The sequence below is a fragment of the Haliaeetus leucocephalus genome, unplaced genomic scaffold, assembly GCF_000737465.1.
Source record: "Haliaeetus leucocephalus isolate CR32 unplaced genomic scaffold, Haliaeetus_leucocephalus-4.0 Scaffold278, whole genome shotgun sequence".
In the NCBI taxonomy this organism is placed as follows: Eukaryota; Metazoa; Chordata; class Aves; order Accipitriformes; family Accipitridae; genus Haliaeetus; species Haliaeetus leucocephalus.
The window spans coordinates 125,302-141,912 of NW_010972714.1; the positions used below are offsets into that span (position 1 = coordinate 125,302).

The window sequence follows — 16,611 nt, forward strand, 5'->3', positions numbered from 1 at the left end:
CCAAGCTCCCCAGTGCCTAAAACAGCAATCACAGCACTTCCTCGGATTTATGGTGTTTGCTTTCACAATGCCAGCCGGGATCCTGTTTGCTTCCTGCTCTGCAGCTGCAGTCCCAGCTGAAGGCTCAGGAGATTCAGGTTTTATAACACTCCTGGATCCTGCTGATGGCAACTTGTCATGCATCATTTATTACCCCCATGCCTCCTGCGGGTCTGGGGTGGGCTGTTGTCACCCCATCCCAGCACCCACCAGCTTGGATGCTCTCCCCTGCCTATCCACAGGGTCCCATCCTCTGGCACCGGGGGCTTGAACAGCAGCTCTGCAGAGGGAGCACCCGACTTTTGCTGGGAGAGCAGCCCAGCAATGCCGTGCCCTCGGTGGGGTGCAGCACCCAGCTCTTCTTGGGCACATCTGAGAGCCAGGCCAGGCAGGAGCAGCTGAGTCCTGCTGTGGGCGATGCTGAGACACAGATGTGACTTCTGTGGGGTCCCAGGATGCTCAAGGGTGGTGATCACTCCTCACCGGCATGCCTGGACATGAAGTTAGTCCCTACTGTTGGCCTCTGCCTGATATACCAAAGTGACTGAACTTACAGCAAGGCACTTCTTCTAGGCCCTACATCCCTTCTGTAGCTCTTCCCCAGGTCTCAGCTGTGTCCCCGAGATGTGAGCACCAAAACAGGCTGCCCACTTCTACTCTCCAGGGCCAAACCTCATTCAGGATGCACTGGCTAGCACAGCCAGAGAGGGGGTCATCTCCTCCAGCCCCAGCATCCCTTGGGTACCTTAGCTGAAGCTCTCAAGCACCGAGTCCAACTCCAGTTGATGTTTTCCAAGCTACAAGCCCCGTCCTGTATGAACCGGAATGAAATGCTCTGGAACCCACATGGGGGTTTGTGCTGGGGCCAGGCAGGGGCCCAGGGATGCAAAAGTGGGGGAAGGAGAGCAGCCAGGAGGGGGAAGAGTGGGAGCAACAGGCTGGGAGGGACCACCAGCCCCGACCCCTGATGCACAGCTACAGTGTAGAAGGTGACTTGCTGTCCAGGTCCCTCTGCAACGTGCCAAGGGGTGTCCTCACACTCTTTCCTCCTCCTCTGCATTTACCCAGCAAGCCGCTTTGATGAAACACCCAAAGGCCAGGAGTGGGCTGGTAGCCTTAACTGTCTCCTTAGGAAACCAGAAGCAGAAACAGGCTACAGAAATCCCGGGAATGCCTCCCTGTGTCCCCAGCGAAGCAGGGGCAGTGCCCCTCCATACAGCTGAGAGATGCTTTTGCCCCAGATTTTCAGCGCCCTTCCAGAAGCCTGGCCAAATCATGTGGGCCTCCAAATGAAACCCACTGCTTTTGTTTAAAATTTTCTGTACTCAGTGATGAAATGATGATGGATTATTTCATTGTGGTTACTAGCATGCCAGACTTCTTTTTCCAAACACACAATAGGAATATTCATTTACTGCTTCGACGACAAACGCTTTTATCCTCTTTCTATAGTAACAACTCTGCACCAAAGGGTGACTTTCATTTGTCACTGATACACTTCACCATCCCAGCTCACGGCCCCACAGTCAGCAGGTTATTCAAGGGTGCCCCAATCTTCTCTGATTTATTATCAGCCTTTTCCAACTGATCCCACCCTTGCTGCCACCCAGCCATTCCACCCAGAGTGGCACAGCATCATCCAGGGCACTACAAGAAGGCTGGGGTAACTCTCTGAGGGGAAGAGGGGAGGCAAAGCCAGGGCTGCTGCCTCAGAGGTGAGAGCACAAGATGCAAGATGGGAATGCAATGGGATGGTGAGGGGGCCCGGAGCACCAGCACGAAGGGACGATGCCTTCAAATCTGAAGGTGGCGAATCCAAAGCGGATAAAAGGAAGCAGGTTTTTTTTCACTCTGTGCTTAATTAGGCTGCCACAGGAAAATGCTCAGGCCAAAATTTAGCAGGATTCAAGGAGGGATTGGGCATTTATGGGGATAACAAAAATATCCAGCTATAATAGCGGATGCCAACACAAATTCTGGAAGGGATATTAAGCCTCACGCGTCAGGGTGTAAACCTATCCCAAACTCTCAGAAAGTAGGGAGATTAACACAGGGGCAGATGACCCACATATGCTACCGCTACCACTGCCGCCTCGCTGCCGGCACGGCCCTGCGCTGGCCGAGCCACTGGCTGGACCGTCCCTGGAGCCCCATTTCCTGCTGCCGGCAGCGCCTCTGACATGGGCTGTGAATTTCTCTTGGCAATTCAGCCTTTCATTTGTAGCTCTTGGGGGCCGTGTGGCTCCCAGGGCTCTGACCTCCTCCATCTTGCCCATCTCCTCGCTTTGCCAGCTGATAACAACTTTATCACTTCAACCCAGAGGAAGCCCCTCTGGGTAAAGGTCTGTGTGGACCATAGGCAGGTCCCTGGGTGGTGTGGCATCTTCCCACGGCTTCTTGCTATCAGCCAAGTCCTTGTTTCCCTCTCAGGTCACTTGTTGCCCAAATGCCCCTTCACCTTCTGATTTCATCCCTCCTGTTCCCTGTCTCTACTGGGGCTGGTCTCTAGCCTCTGAAAGGGGCTGCTCAGCTGTGGCATTTCACGGGTGCTGCATGCACGCAGGCACACAGCCCCACTTTCACGGGCACTGCTCAGATGAGCCCTGGGGCATGCCTCATGCAGAGCCTTCCTCACCTGCTCTGCATCAGTGGCAATTGCTGTACTGCCTGCACTTGGTGAAAAAAACCCGCTGTCACCCCTGGCCCATGCGTGGCCACAAGCCTGGCATGGCTGCAGCCCAGGCTGGGGTGAAACTGCCATGCTGTTGTACCTGGGAGCTGGGTGAGAGCATTTCCACCCCTGTCGAGGATGGTGCCATTGCATCCCACACTGGTTGTTAACAGGATGCCTGTGCCACTCTGGTCCCTGCGAGGTGGGATGCTCCTCAAACCTTGGCCGCTGTGAAGGATCAGAATCGGCTCAGCGTGACCGGAGGGGAGCCTGGAGCTCTCCTGGTCGGAGGCCAGAGTCTCCTGTACTTGCTGCTTGTGTGCTCACCACGCTCCCAAGGGCAACCCCACTGGGGTCCCTTGGATCTCCTCTCGCTGTGGAGCCTTGCACCCACAGGGGCTTCCAACTGGAGACATTTCTGGAGGGCATGAATCAGCTTTTCACAGCTTGTTAAAAATCTTGATCCTACCTCTTGTTTTCATGCCTTTCAAATCAGGAAATGAGTTTTACAACTTTTCCAGTGGGGCACAGCTGGTGGCCAGGGTCGTAAAGCTGAACTTTATAAATATCTCTTGTTGGGATCAGGGGAAGAGCATTAAAAAGGCGGAGAGAGAGAGAGAGAGAGAAAGAGAAGGGAAAGGAGCAAGGCAACCTCGGCGAAGAAGCCCAGCTCAACGCTGGCCATGGCCATGCAAGTGCAGAAGATGGGGTGTGCTTGGGGCAAGCTTTGCCTGCTGCTCTCCCTCCTCCTCCAGCTGCCGGATTCCCAGGCCAAATGCTACTTCCAGGCTAAAGGTAAGTGTGGAGGTGAGATGGGAAGAGGCTGATGGGAAGAAGAGGCCTCAGCTTTCCCCAGAGCGCTGGGGCTCTGTCCTGAGTGCTTGCAAAGCACAGAAGGGACTGCTCTGAGCTCAGGAGTGCAATCGTGGGCCAGTGATGAGTGGAAGGAGCAGTCTATAAACCACAGAACAGCTCCCCAGGGCTCTGGCTGAGAAACAGCTTGCTGGGCCATGAAGAGCTCCTGGCAGGAGCCCTGTTGGGGCTGAGTGTGCAGGACTAGCAGCAGAGGGAGGAGGGCTGCCTGTCTTTCCTCTGCTGCCTCCTTCCAGGGCTGCAGAGATGCTCAGACCCCAAGGGTGTGCTGGATATGTCCTCTCCAGGGAAGCAAGAGCCACTTGCCTCTGCCCTAGGTCCCTGGAGTAGTGGGGAGAGCCTCAGGGCATGGCCAGCAGAGGATGGATGGGAGCATCACCCTTGGCAGGTGCCTGGGCATCCCATACCTGCACAGTGGCGGGGAGACCACCGAGTATCTTCTGTACCATAGGGCGGGTGGGAGGTCATGGCATCCCCCCTGTCTCCTCTCTCAGGGCACAGGGGTGCCAAGGAGGCTCCCACGCACCCTGGCGCAGGCTCATGTGTGCTCATCACCACCATTTCCCTTGCAGCTCCCTGCGAGTACGAGGGGAAGCAGTTCTCCCTCGGTGAGTCGTGGCTCAGCACCAACTGCCTGCTCTGCACCTGCCTGCACCCCATCGGCGTGGGCTGCTGCGAGACGTGAGTGAGGGGCCGAGGGGTGCTGGGGGTGGGCTACTGCCGGCGGTGGGCTACTGCTGGCGGTGCTGTCCTGCCACTGCTGTGCCCGCAGCAGGGAGGGGGTTGTGTGGGTCTGGTGGCTGCAAACACAGCGGAGCAAATGTCAGAGCCTTGGGGGGCTGCAGGGCGCCAGGCCCTGGGGGACAAGGGGCAGAGGTGGGCAGGAGCCCACTGGGGTGGTGGAGGCGGGGAGACCAATGGCGGGCAGGGGTGTCTCAGCATAGCAAGATGCCCAGACAAGCCAGGAGCTGTGGCACAGCCTGCCCAAGCTGGCCTGGGAGGCACCCGGGCTGGGGGGGCTGGCAGCAGAGGAAGCCACCCAGCCCTGCCAGCAGCCCCCTGGCACGAACCAGGGGAAGCTGATGGCACGGTGCCCTCTCCCGCAGCACCCAGCACCCCATCGACTTCCCCGACTGGTGCGAGGCCCACTACGACTCACAGACCTGCCAGATCTCGGTGGTGCAGAAGGCCAACCCCAGCCTGCCCTGCGTGAAGAGCATGGAGCACGAGTGGGGCTCAGCCGGCACCCCTGAGCCGCTGAGCAACAAGGTGCTGGGCGCGGGGCTGAGCAGATAGAGGCTCGGCAGCGGCCCGCACCCCCTCAGCATCATCCTCCCCTCCTCCAGAGCACACCTCCCGCATGCTCCAGACCAGCCCCATCCCGTAGAGACGTCACTGCCGCCACCTTCGAGGGAAACCACTATCCACACACTATGGTACTGAGTTAACATTTACACCCTAGCGCTGTCACGGTACGGCTTTGCTTCTGCCTTCAGCTTCCTGAACCAAACAGGGGCTCCCTCCCCGTGAGATGTCCTGCACGCAGTGGGAATGCAGATCCTACAGGATCTACTCCCAGGTGGGCAGGAAACCTCCAGCTACTAAAGAAAGGGCTACAGAACCAAATGAGCCTGCTTCACGGCAGTCTTGTACTCCTGCACCCAGCCTCAATCTAAGCAGCTCCCTGCTCCCTCCTAGACCCCCATCCCCCTGCACGGCAGCTGCTGGGAGCTCACTGGGGAGCACCGCAGCCCTTCGTGCAGGACCCACGCACCCCAGCCAGCCCCTTCTCTGCCCCGGAGCGCAAGGGGCATAACCCACCTCTGGAACCACTAATGCCCCCCGCTCCCACAGCCCTGGGGCCAGAGGGGGTCCTCGGCAGAACAGGCCAGCCCTGGGCAACACTGAAACGGAGCCAGCCCGGGGCTGGCAGCAGAGCGGGGGGAACCACTAGAAGATGTGCCCAGAGGAGGCCCCCATCCCAGCTGCAGGGGAGCGGGGCAGGGAGCCTGCTAGGGTTCAGGGAGCTGAAACAATCCGCATGTGCCAGGGTGGACCCAGCCACCCTGGCAGCCCACCCCAGCTGGTGCCATGCCTGTGTTGTGCAGAGCCTTGTGTAGATGTTTCTGTTCTTGCAATAAAGATATAAGACAAAGAGGAGGTCTCCAGCCTGTGACTGTTGTGCAAGGTGGGCTGTGTCCACCACTGGGAACAGTATAGGAATAAGGCTATTGGGAAGGCCAAGTTTTCTACATTCAGACGTTTATTAGACTTCAATGCAAAGAGGATAACTCTTTGAAAGGTTTGGTAGAAATGGGGAGCTGGCCGTTGAGCAGGGAGACCTCCATCCCAGCTCCTGAGCGCACAGCACGCATTCCCTCCAGCTCCCCAAGGATCCCAAGACCAGCAGGACGCCTTTGCGCCCAGGAGCGCAGGCAGGGAACACCCCAGGCACTCAGGGCTTCTAGGTTTTGGATCATCACTATTGTGCTGCCACAGCACGTGGCTGCATCCAGGACACCGGCACATGCCGGCAGTGCAGAGCCGGCCTGCCAGGACCTGCCTCCTCCGGGTGAGGGTAGCAGGAAAGCTGGGCTGTGGACATGAGACAACCCTCACAAGAGGCAGGACGTGTGCCAGGGCAGGAGAGCAAGCTCCCACACAGCCCAGGTGGCCAGCGTGCCTCACCTGGATGCCAGACATCTGCTTGTGGGGTCTCTCTGTAGGGGGGATGGCCTTCACCGAAGGCTGGTACGGGGCTTCACTGGAAGAGCTCCCCTCTCCTTTCCCTGGGCTGGGCCTTTCCCTCTTGGAAGCCGCTCATGGGGCAAAGGCACATCAGGCCATTCCCTGGGAGGCAGATTTCTTTTTGTTGAGTTCTGGGACTGACCCCTTCACCCAGGCAGGAAGAGTCCAGCTCCCAGCCAAGGGCTGCAGCACGAGACACCGCAGCAAGCACAGTGCTCCTCCACCTGCAGGTGTAACAGACTTGCCCGGTGCCCACCTGGGCGTTGCAGATGAACCCAAGGGGACATTGGGATGTGCTCTCTGCAGCATGCCAGTGAGTCCTGCCCGCCATTCCCAGCAGCGGCACATGCTTGCAGCACCGCAGGCCCCCACGAGCTCTCCTCACTTCAGATGGTGATGGAGTTAGTGCTGGAGAACTGCGATACATAGGAAGCCAGGATGGGATTGGTTGGAAGAACTTTGATGGGCAAGTCCCAGCTGAAAGTGTCTACTTCCATCTGCTCCACCCCAGTCCAGGTGACGGCCTCCGACTGGCTCCCACGAACCAAGCAAGTCCCCGCCGACTCCCCAGAGGTCACAAACTCAAAGTGCAGCCTCCACTTCAGGGACACTGTGGGCAAGAGGGGGGTCAGCAGCCAACACCACAAGGGACAGGGACAGCAGCTGTCTCAGTGCTGGCTGTCCTGGCAAGGGGACACGCAAATAAGCCCACTCACGCAGCCCATCTCCCTCCCAGAGGACACAAGCCTGCTGAGCAAGGGCAGGGCTGGGGACATCACAGTCCTCCTGCCGAGACAAGCAGGCGTGTGTCCCTTCCCTGGTAGCCACTAACCGATATTGGTGGTGAATCCTGGGGTAGAGCTAAGCGGGATGGGCAGGCTGAAGCTGCTCTGGGCTGTGTGCAGGCAGGCCTCCTGATGGCGGGCGTGCGTGCTGAAGGAAACAGGCTGCCCCCGCCGACGTTGGTACTCCTCCTGGATGCTCTCCTCCGTCTGCAGGCTCACCGAGAACTGCAGGGCAATCAGCAGGGTGCTCACTCTCACAACCTCACACAGCCCTGGGGCCTCCATTTCCCAAACAAGCTCAGAACTGGAGCCCTTCCGCACCTCATACCCCAAGGGGACCTCAGCTGGGTCCCACTAGAAACCCCCAGTAGAATCCCCACAGCTACCAGTGCCACCCCAGTCCCTTCTCCCTCTCCCCCACCTGAGAACCCTGCCTCTCCCCACAGCGATCCTGAAGCCAGCACTGACCTGCAGACACGGGATGTCTCCTTCCGAGAAGTTAAAGGTCCCAATGACATCCTCTCCGATCTTATACACAGTCTTAAAGATGCAGAACGACCCCACCTTCCCACGAGTGTTGCTGATATTATACAGGTCTGTGGAGTAAGAAGAGGGGGGGAAAGGGTTGTGGCAGGACAAGGCTCTGCTCCATACAGTGCTCTGGGTTAATCACAGAGCCCAGCAGACATGACCCCATGCTTGCTGCTTGGGTGTGAAGGACAGTCCCTGCAGGTGACATTCCCTTTGGGAAACACCTGTAGTGAGCAAGAACAAACCACATGCTGGCTGCAATACGCTGGGAAGAGGGTCTCTGGCTGAAGTAGGAAGAGCCTGAGACTGGCTGGGAGGAGCCCATGGGAAACTCTGACCCAAGCAGGTCCTGACGGAGCTGCTCCACAGCCCCAGTCAGAGCTTCACTTGCCAGCGAGAGATTTTTGCAGCGAGGCCTGAGCTGTGCTTCACGCCCAGGTTAGGACAGCAGGTTCAAGCAGGGGTTATGACCTACGCAGACTGCGTCGGGAGGTGGCCACCATTAGCAGTTCTGTTGCCAGGTCCGCCAGGCGAGAGTCTTTCTTCAAACCCTCCTCTTCCTCCAAGAAAGGGTTTGAGGGTGCAACGGCCTCATCCTGTGGGAACTGGTAATCCTTGAGCCCTGGGGAGAAGGTGAGAGTGTCAGCGGGGCAGGGCGTAGCCAGGCCTATGTCTACAGGGAGGGGAGCCTGTGGCCTTACCGTGTAGCACGAGGACACGGAAGGGTACACGCAGAAGCTTGATGGGGGAGTTGACACGCTGGCAGCCGATTGTCAGCTTGTACACGTACTTTACCGACTGTCCGCGGAAAGAGGGAGGGCCGTCTATGGGCAGCGTCTCACAGTATGAATCTGCAAGGAGTGCAGAAAAGATTGCTTTCCAAGGCCAAAAGAAAGCTCCTGGAGCTGTTGCTCACAGGCTTCCTGCACCAAGGGTTAGGACCAGCAGTGATGCTGAGCTAGGGACAGTGCCTGGTGCTTTCCGCCATCTCCTCTTTCCCACAGCAGGCCAAGCATATCCCCAGCTTCCCTGCACCAGCGCACTGCTCCTCACATCACATGCACCGTCATCCAGACATTGCTTCCAGCACATACAACCACACACAGAAATTCTGCCTCAAAAGAATGTGAAAGATGTAAAATCCAGGAACACAAACACATGAGAGCTAAACTTACTCATCACGAGTTCAACCTGAATTTGTCTCTGCGCACTTCCTTTGCACGTCGCTTTCACGATGCAGTCACAGGCTGCGGTTTCCTCAGGGCTCTGCCCCATGCAGCAGAGGTGCTGATCAATACCTCATGCCTCTTTTGATATTTGCTTTACAAAAATCCCAAACTCGGCAACAAAAATTAGTTTCTTCCTGTGTTTTTCTCTGAAGCACTGGGTCTAAATGGCCAAGAAACAATTAAGAGACCTTCACAACAACGTGGGGTGTATACCCCATGAGAGACTGATGACTTAGACCACAAAGCCTCTGACGCCGAGACCTCTGAGATGCTGGGGCCTGGCTTTACACCAGATTCGGCCCTCTCAAAGCCCCTTGGCCACCACACAAACCCCAATGCTTCTCCACGCAGCATGAACACTTCTGCAGCTTTCCCAAACCACACACTGTATAGTAAGAAAGGCGCAAACAGTGAACTGTGTAAAGTCTCCACCTCTCTGGCTTGCCCACCATAACGCAGATACACCCTGCCAGAGGAAGGGCAGCATCCTGCTGTGAAACCACAGATCCTTCCCCATGTTTGGCACATCCTAAACATTGAGGCTTAGATTAAAAGCTAGGGTTACATTTTAAATATAACTTCTAGATTTAAAATAACAGGACTGTAAGGAAGTAAAAAGCCTGTGCTACTGCGTAGCGTCCACAGGCTGTCACACCTTAAAACACAAGGCTGTCTTGCTGGACCAGGGTGCAGATAAAGCTGAGAACTGTCTTGGCAGGGAGGAGAATCAGGTATTTCCAAGGAAGGAAGCAGACTGCTGTAACCCCCTGTATCAGGCTTAACAAGAGCGCTCACAAAGACTTTCATGCCCAGTGAGCATAATCTAAGTGGAGACCACCACTGTCTGAGGAGGATGGGCAGTTTGCTACCTGGCACAGGAATGCTAAGACTCGGGAAGTCCCAGCTTCCGTGCATATCCCAGAAGGAAGCACATTCCTGATGCTATGGATGCCTGCCTTACCCACCCGTTGCACCCTCTGGCTGGGCTCCCGGCCCGTGTCCAGGCTGCTTCCATTTCCTTCCCTCTCTGTGATCTACCAAATGTTTAAAGGTATTACAAAACCAGAGAAGAGGCAAAAACAGCCACAGAAATGCCTGGAGGGCTTGAGAAAATGTTTTATGGTGACAAATTTAAAGAGCTCAGTCTGGGCAGTGTGTCAAAGGGATGGGAGGTGAGTCAACTTCAACATATAGGCACCACAACAAGGGGAAGATATTGGGGAATAAGCTGGTCAGCAACTGAAAACAAGGCCTTTTATCAAGAGACAGCCTGACACAACCTCAGCTATATGTGCCAGCTCTGGCTACAGTTTAATAACATAGTACTTTGCTGAAGCAGAATTAAGATTTCTTGGGGGTTTTTTTGCCTTTCCGAACTGTGCAGCAAAACTCAAAACTTCTGAAAAACAGGAAATGAAGAATTAAGATACACACCCACACAGCCTTAACTCTGCCTCCACGGAGCTGGCAGGAGCCCCCAGGAATGATCTGCAAGCATGCCAGCTGCAGTCTCGCGTGAGGACAGCAGCTCCGCAGGCCAACGGGATTGGTGTGAGCAGCCTGGCAGAGCCGGGGCTGTGATAGAGGCGTTTCAGCGCTAAAAAGCCAAGTGCCACACATAGCAGCATCGCACACAACTTATGCAATGGACATCTGCATCGCACCACCAAGGGCAAAGATGGTAACATATGGACAAGGAACATAAAAGTGTAGAAGAGTTTCTGTCCTTCCTATGGAGCTGCATCCAAGTGCGAGGCAGATGCAGGCTGCTTCTGCCAGTGTCACCCAGTGGCACACGCACACCCAACACAACACCTCTGGGAAGGCCAGACTATTGCTAGCTTAGCTGGGGGCTGAATAGCTTCTGTCTGCAAAGCCTGCACACAAGGAAATCCTCTCAATCCATCCCAGTCACCTGGAGGTTGGACTGCGGTCACTGATCTGCTCTCCCAGAGCCTGCCGAGCCTGCCTGAGATGCAGGCCAGGAAAAGGGGCTCCCCCCTGCTCCCAGGGAATGGATGCTCCAGCCCTCCACCTGCCAGCAGTGAGGAGTGCAGGAGAATCCAGGTGAGCCTCAGGCCAGCTGAGATTTCTGCCTCCTCCTCCCTGGCATGGCCACTTTCAGAAAGCACAGGGGACCTTGGCTCCGATGTGGCAGGGCCAGCTCCTTTCCCCCACATACTGCTGCAGAATAGTGAGTAAATAACTAAATGTGCTCAGACAATAGGCTTTGCAGTTTAGGAGACACAGCCCCAGACAGCACTGCCCCACCCCGCTAACCACCTAGCCAAGGCAGGTTGGTTTCACCCTGCCAGCCTTCCCCTCCAGTCAGGCCCCTCCAAGCCTAGAAAGGCAGGAGATCCCAGTTTCAAAACCAGCACATCAGAGCCCGCAGCTCCTTGGTCTCACTTGCAGCTCTGCTCTCACCTCCCCAGAGCTCAACGCTCCAGCAGAGTCCCCTCCACCACAGGCACTGCCTCTTCGCTCCCTTTGCTCTGTGACTTGAGAGGCCTCCATCAACTGTTCCCAGCAGATTCCCAGGACAACCCGGGGGAGCTCTCCACACACAGCCTACAATGCCTGATGTTATGCTGCCACTAGATCATGGGCCGCTGGGACGCAAAGGAGATCCGACACAAATTGACAGGCTGGGTCACGCAGCCGCCAACCGAGAGACAATAGCACATACTTGTATTTTCACAGCTGCCTACTCCAGTAGAAGCTGCCTGGAACAACAAAAATGAGTTGCTGCAAATTCCTTGTGAAAAGGACAAAAATTTCTCTAAACTGCAAAAGCAAAAGTAGTGATGAAGGAGAGCTTAAAGGGGACCCACTGGAAGGACACTATCTGAGGGCTTTGGAGACATGGAGAGCTTTGTGCAGAGAAGATGAAAAGTGCTCACTTTTACAGCAGGAAAACTAGAACAGGCAGAAGACTGCAATCTCCAGGGCAGCCACAACCTGAAGAGGAAGATTGAACCTTCAGAGGACGCCAGTCTAAATCCCAAGAATACTCCAGTGTGACTGAAGAAATAAAGGTAGGGAAACGCAGGTGTGTGTAACCATTCCTTCAGCTGCAGCCAGGTATTCCAAAACATTTTATGCCTCGCAGCTACACAACAGACTTGCAGCAAAGGATGTGGGCCAGGGGCAGCACCGAGGGACACCTTGCAGTACGCAGTCCTCATACAGTGGAGAACAGACTCTGGACGATGCAGCAATTCCTTAGCACTCACACTCCCACCAAAGCACCTCGCCTTCCGCAAGCACCAGGGTCTCCCACTTGCAGCGCTCAGTTCTGCAAAGCCAGCTTTAAGAGCAGAGCTCCCCAGAGGCAAGCCCTCTGAGCAGGGGAAGAGAAGACAGGACTCACAGGACTTTGACTCCCCAGGATCCAGTCGCAAGTCACAGAAGAGAATCTTGGGTGGGGTGGACAGGATACACTGACCCCGCTCTCCTGGAAGAGAAGAACCACCACGTGAATGCTGCCCAGCTTCAGGGCCCACGCTGGCCACCCAGCCAGGCCTTATCCTCACAGGGGGGAATGGGGAGGAGAAGGGGCCAAGGAGGAAACATCTCATGTCCCACTCAAATCATGAGACATTCCCAGAACAGATGGGACACGTAACCCTCACATTCCGCTGCAAGCTAATGCCACTCTGAGCTCAGCATTAACGAGGTCCTGCAGCAGCCATCACAGGGAAAGCAACATGGTCTTCCCACTCGCTTCTATGTGTGCTGCTCTCAAGTCACACATTAGAGTGTGCTTGATTCCTGCTGGCTGTGCTCTCACCATCCCTACCTGGGATTACAGGAGTAACACTCACCTCTGTTGGGGACGAAGACTGTCTCGTTCTCTGCCTGTACATCATGCTTGCTGCCGTCAGAAGGAGGGAGCGCTACCCGGTTCTCACTGGCGTGAAACTGGCAGTGAATCTGGGCGCTGGCCCATGCCAGCATCTCGCTGAAAGCAAAGAAGAGCAACACTTGTGTCTACGTTTTAAACCAGGATTACAGCAAGCATCAGTTGGGAGAAGAGCAGCTCTTGCTGCTCAGCGCCACATGGGACTGCTTGTCTGTAAAGAAGAAGGCCTTGCTTCGCTGTCACTGAAGCCATTCTCACAGCCCCCCTCCAAACAAGCCTTTGGAGCAGGCTCGAGCTGGAGTGCTGACCCAAAGACACTTCCATCCTGCCTACTGACAGCAGTTTCACCCAAGGCCTGCATGTCGCCCAGGACTCTTACTTAGCAGCAATATTTGCAGTCAGAGCCACAATACCTTGGGCACAGCATAGAAACAGAGTGAGGCAAGACCCCTTCCCCAAGAAGCCCACTGCACACATGTGGCAGAGGACAGCAAGCAGTGCAGGTCAGCAGCCACCCCTTCCACAGGGATAGAGACAAGGTGGCCCGTGCAGAACCCCACAGGGAGCTTCCAGCAAACACGCTGAGGTCAAGCGTCCCTAGATCTGGCCCAAAGCCTTACTCACTTGGTCGTCTTTCTCATCACCCACAGCTTGGGACTGTCCACAGACTGCACTCTTGAGAGGACACCTCTAGCTGTCGCGCACGGGCCAGGCCTGGCAGAGGACTTTTAGCCACGAAGAGCTATATCCCAAGCCAGAAGTGACATACAGAGCAGTACTCCCAAGGTGCCTCTGGTAATAACGCAGCCATCAGGGAAGTGGGCAAATTCAAAAGCCGTATCTGCAACTTGGGGTCAGCTGCCCCTGCCCACAGCACCCAGCTGCCCAAAGCTTGACACTCCTCAGGGCAGGCAGGGCACAGACGTGCTCCTTCCCCACAGCACCACCCCCCTCAAGAACATCAACTTTTGGTTGACTCAGACCAGAGAAGGATGCTCCTGTGTCCTTCATAAGCACCGATTTTCTCCTCCTGATGCAAGGGATTTGCTGATGGCTATAGGGGAGGTGAAGGTGTCATTTTGCCCACTCTCTGTACAGCCACAAGAATTGGTTGCATCCAGCATGAAAAATATTCTTGCATCTTGGACTCTGCTACAACCTCAGCCATTCCACAGGGCATTTCTCATGGCATTACTGACACCTTTCAGTTTCCAAAACAATCACGTGTTTTTATTTCAATAAGGGTCTCATTAATTTAGCCAGTGTATGGTTCCTCTGGTGTTTTCTAACATCATGATCTGATGAGTAAGCACTGACACCAGAGTTTTAGGTGGCACAGGGATTTTTTGTGGCACACGGGTATCTCTCAACATGACACATCAGAGCAGTTAAACGTCTAGACAAACCAGAGAAAAAGGCGTGCTGCATTCGTTTCAGCTGACTAACAATGTGCTATTTGATCTTTTGTATGCGCTGGCTGCCTTTACCCAAACACGTGTTGGTTACTCTACCCAGTTACCTCTAACCCCACAACTGCAATTCCGTATTTTCAAAAGTACCAGGATGGCTTTTCCATACAGGCTGCCATCAGGTTTTCTGTTGTAAGGTGTCTGCTATATGGAAACAGAGAAATGGTCTTGCTTAAGAGACAATGTTTACTAATTTTAGATAAGCTTAGCATGATTACAGTACCTTCAAACACTGTACTTTGAATCTTTTTTCTTTTTTTTTTTTTTCCAGTATTGCCCAACGATATGCCACTGGATTGTTTTCATTTTTTTAACCAGACACCCAAACGAAAATTTGCATGTGCCTTCCTACCGGCAGACCTGGCTTGTCCAGCTGGCAGGGCACAGATGGATCCTGCGCTGGTGCTGAGGTCGCTTCCCTCCTCTCTCACCTCTCCCTATAACTCCTGTAGCCCATGAGGGCCATGCTCCACGCAGCCTTTGGGCAGAAGAGCTTTGTTTCTCGTATGTCTCATACACCACAATCAAATTCACTTTCTGCTGTTCACTTACTGTCCTTCAGTTCTGTCCCTACACTTGAAATACATGCCTCTCAGTTTTTCCACCTGCGCCGCAGCTTTTGCCAGCCCCGAAAGCTTCTAGTCCCTGACAGGTCTATCTGCCTGTTGCAGTGACTGTGCTTTGATGTGGCTCCTGCCCTTACGCAACCCACAGCTTCTATTTCCAAACCACCAATCTATTTGGTGTTGCCACTCCTATGACTTAGCCAGGTCTCATCAGTTTGGTCACCTGCTTTTTTATTTTAAAAACTTTTCTTTTTTCAAGAGGTGGTTTTCTATGGACCACAACACACCTGAAGTTCCCAAATGAAGCTCCTGTAACTGTGCTGCAAACCTCCAAAACTGCTCCACCTGGTACCCTTGCAGACCCACATGTTTCGGAATTGGGAAAAACAGCACTGTCACTGCACAAGACAAAACTTTGGAAAGCAAGATGCTTACGCCACAGACAAGTTTAAAAGCTGGATTCAGCAGGCAAGAGGAACCAGGAAGAAAAGATGGAAAGTTAAGGAAGGCAATAAACAAAGAAGCCCTATAGCGGTAATACAAGAGACTGCTTTGCTGCCGCTGAGACTGCAAGCACTGGAAGTGGGTCCACCAAAACAGTCACGTGTGAAACATGTACTGGTGATGAAAAGATGCTGAACCTGACAGGGCTGGAAATGGACACTTCCCAGGAAGGGCTCAAGATGTGAAAGCACTCTCCACTCCCTGGAGACTCAGACAAGGCAACACACTCAGCAGACATGGAGGCTTTGGGTGACTACTTATGATGCTGTGTCACCCCGTGAGCCAAGACAGGAAGCTCCCATGTTCTCACATTTCCTCAACACCTATTTCAGGCACAGTAATGATAAGGGGAGATGCAGCGCTCAAAGGCTGGGCCACAGAAAATGCTGCCACAGAAGGCTTGCTCTTTCTGACTCTAGGCAGTGCTTGCCCCTGTGCCTGCCAGCTCTGGAGGCAAGGATCACACGGATGTAAGTCAGTGCAGTGCTGGACAGAGAGCACTCCTTCCTTAAATGTAGGAAATAGTGATGTCTAGATGTTGCCCTGTGAGACTGTCACCCTGGTCTAACTAGATATCCCGCTTTGATAGCCAGTTTGGCTTCATTTTCTGCCAGTAACCCTGACACTGAGAGCTCACCTGAGGGGCAGTTAAAAGCATCTCTAACTGCATACTTTTTTTCTTGCCTCTTTCTTGGGCACAGAAAACCTGAATAATTACCCCAGTTTCAGCCCTGAAATAGCAATGGTGCAGAGCACCCTTAAGGGAGTACCTCAGGCAGGAAAGTCACCCATGGCTGAGCTGGCACCATTGCCCCACAACCTAGTCATGACTACACCTGGCTGCTCAGAAGGGAGGGACGGCCGTTCCCTCTGGAGGGACCCAAACAGCTCTGCCACTTCGAGGGTACATGCACAGAAGGGCTCACCGGCACAGGGTGCCGTACCTGCTGGCAGAGGTAGACGAGGCTGATAATGGGTTGGTGAACGTGATCACGCACTCCAGCACCTCTCCTGCCAGGAAGACGGGCCCACGGCCCAGCTTGGCCAACACCTCGATCATGGCTTGGACAGCCCTACTGCACCCCTGCCAAAAAAAAAAAAACCAAAACAAAAAACCAACAGTGGGCATGGAGAAAGGGCTGGGTGCTGTAACAGAGGGGGAATGGCAACAGCCAGGCCGGGCATATGTGCGTGGGGAGGTGAGGGAGAGCCCCAGCTCTAGACAGAGCACGCGGGCACGTACGGGGGTCAGGGACAGCCGGGGCCTTGCACACACACGCACGGGGGGGGGGGGGGGGGGGCCTGACCCACAATCGCCCTTTGCCGCCCAC

The 16,611-nt window shown here is 54.9% G+C and overlaps 2 protein-coding genes across 2 annotated transcripts in view; one reads left to right on the plus strand and one right to left on the minus strand.

The window, feature by feature from the left end:
* The first annotated feature begins 3,393 nt into the window (after positions 1 to 3,393).
* MSMP (microseminoprotein, prostate associated) lies at positions 3,394 to 4,879 on the plus strand. The gene is made up of 3 exons (XM_010569860.1): positions 3,394 to 3,505; positions 4,156 to 4,264; positions 4,690 to 4,879. The coding sequence occupies exons 1-3, from the start codon at positions 3,394 to 3,396 to the stop codon at positions 4,877 to 4,879; spliced, it is 411 nt and encodes a 136-aa protein (XP_010568162.1).
* A 1,063-nt stretch (positions 4,880 to 5,942) lies between these two features.
* Positions 5,943 to 16,611, minus strand: part of RGP1 (RGP1 retrograde golgi transport homolog (S. cerevisiae)) — an 11,103-nt gene continuing 434 nt past the window's right edge. Inside the window, exons 2-9 of the mRNA XM_010569861.1 lie at positions 16,225 to 16,364; positions 12,704 to 12,840; positions 12,250 to 12,333; positions 8,349 to 8,498; positions 8,123 to 8,269; positions 7,585 to 7,712; positions 7,164 to 7,341; positions 5,943 to 6,941 (exon numbers count right to left, since the gene is read on the minus strand). Coding sequence (XP_010568163.1) covers positions 6,718 to 6,941; positions 7,164 to 7,341; positions 7,585 to 7,712; positions 8,123 to 8,269; positions 8,349 to 8,498; positions 12,250 to 12,333; positions 12,704 to 12,840; positions 16,225 to 16,340 — 1,164 coding nt within the window. The 5' untranslated portion in view covers positions 16,341 to 16,364 and the 3' untranslated portion in view covers positions 5,943 to 6,717. The remainder of the gene's footprint in view (positions 6,942 to 7,163; positions 7,342 to 7,584; positions 7,713 to 8,122; positions 8,270 to 8,348; positions 8,499 to 12,249; positions 12,334 to 12,703; positions 12,841 to 16,224; positions 16,365 to 16,611) is intronic.

Coding starts and splice junctions, on each gene's coding strand:
- MSMP (XM_010569860.1), top strand. CDS start 3,394: ATGGCCATGCAAGTGCAGAAGATGGGGTGTGCTTGGGGCAAGCTTTGC. Junction 3,506..4,155: donor ATGCTACTTCCAGGCTAAAG/GTAAGTGTGGAG, acceptor TTTCCCTTGCAG/CTCCCTGCGAGTACGAGGGG. Junction 4,265..4,689: donor GGCGTGGGCTGCTGCGAGAC/GTGAGTGAGGGG, acceptor CCTCTCCCGCAG/CACCCAGCACCCCATCGACT.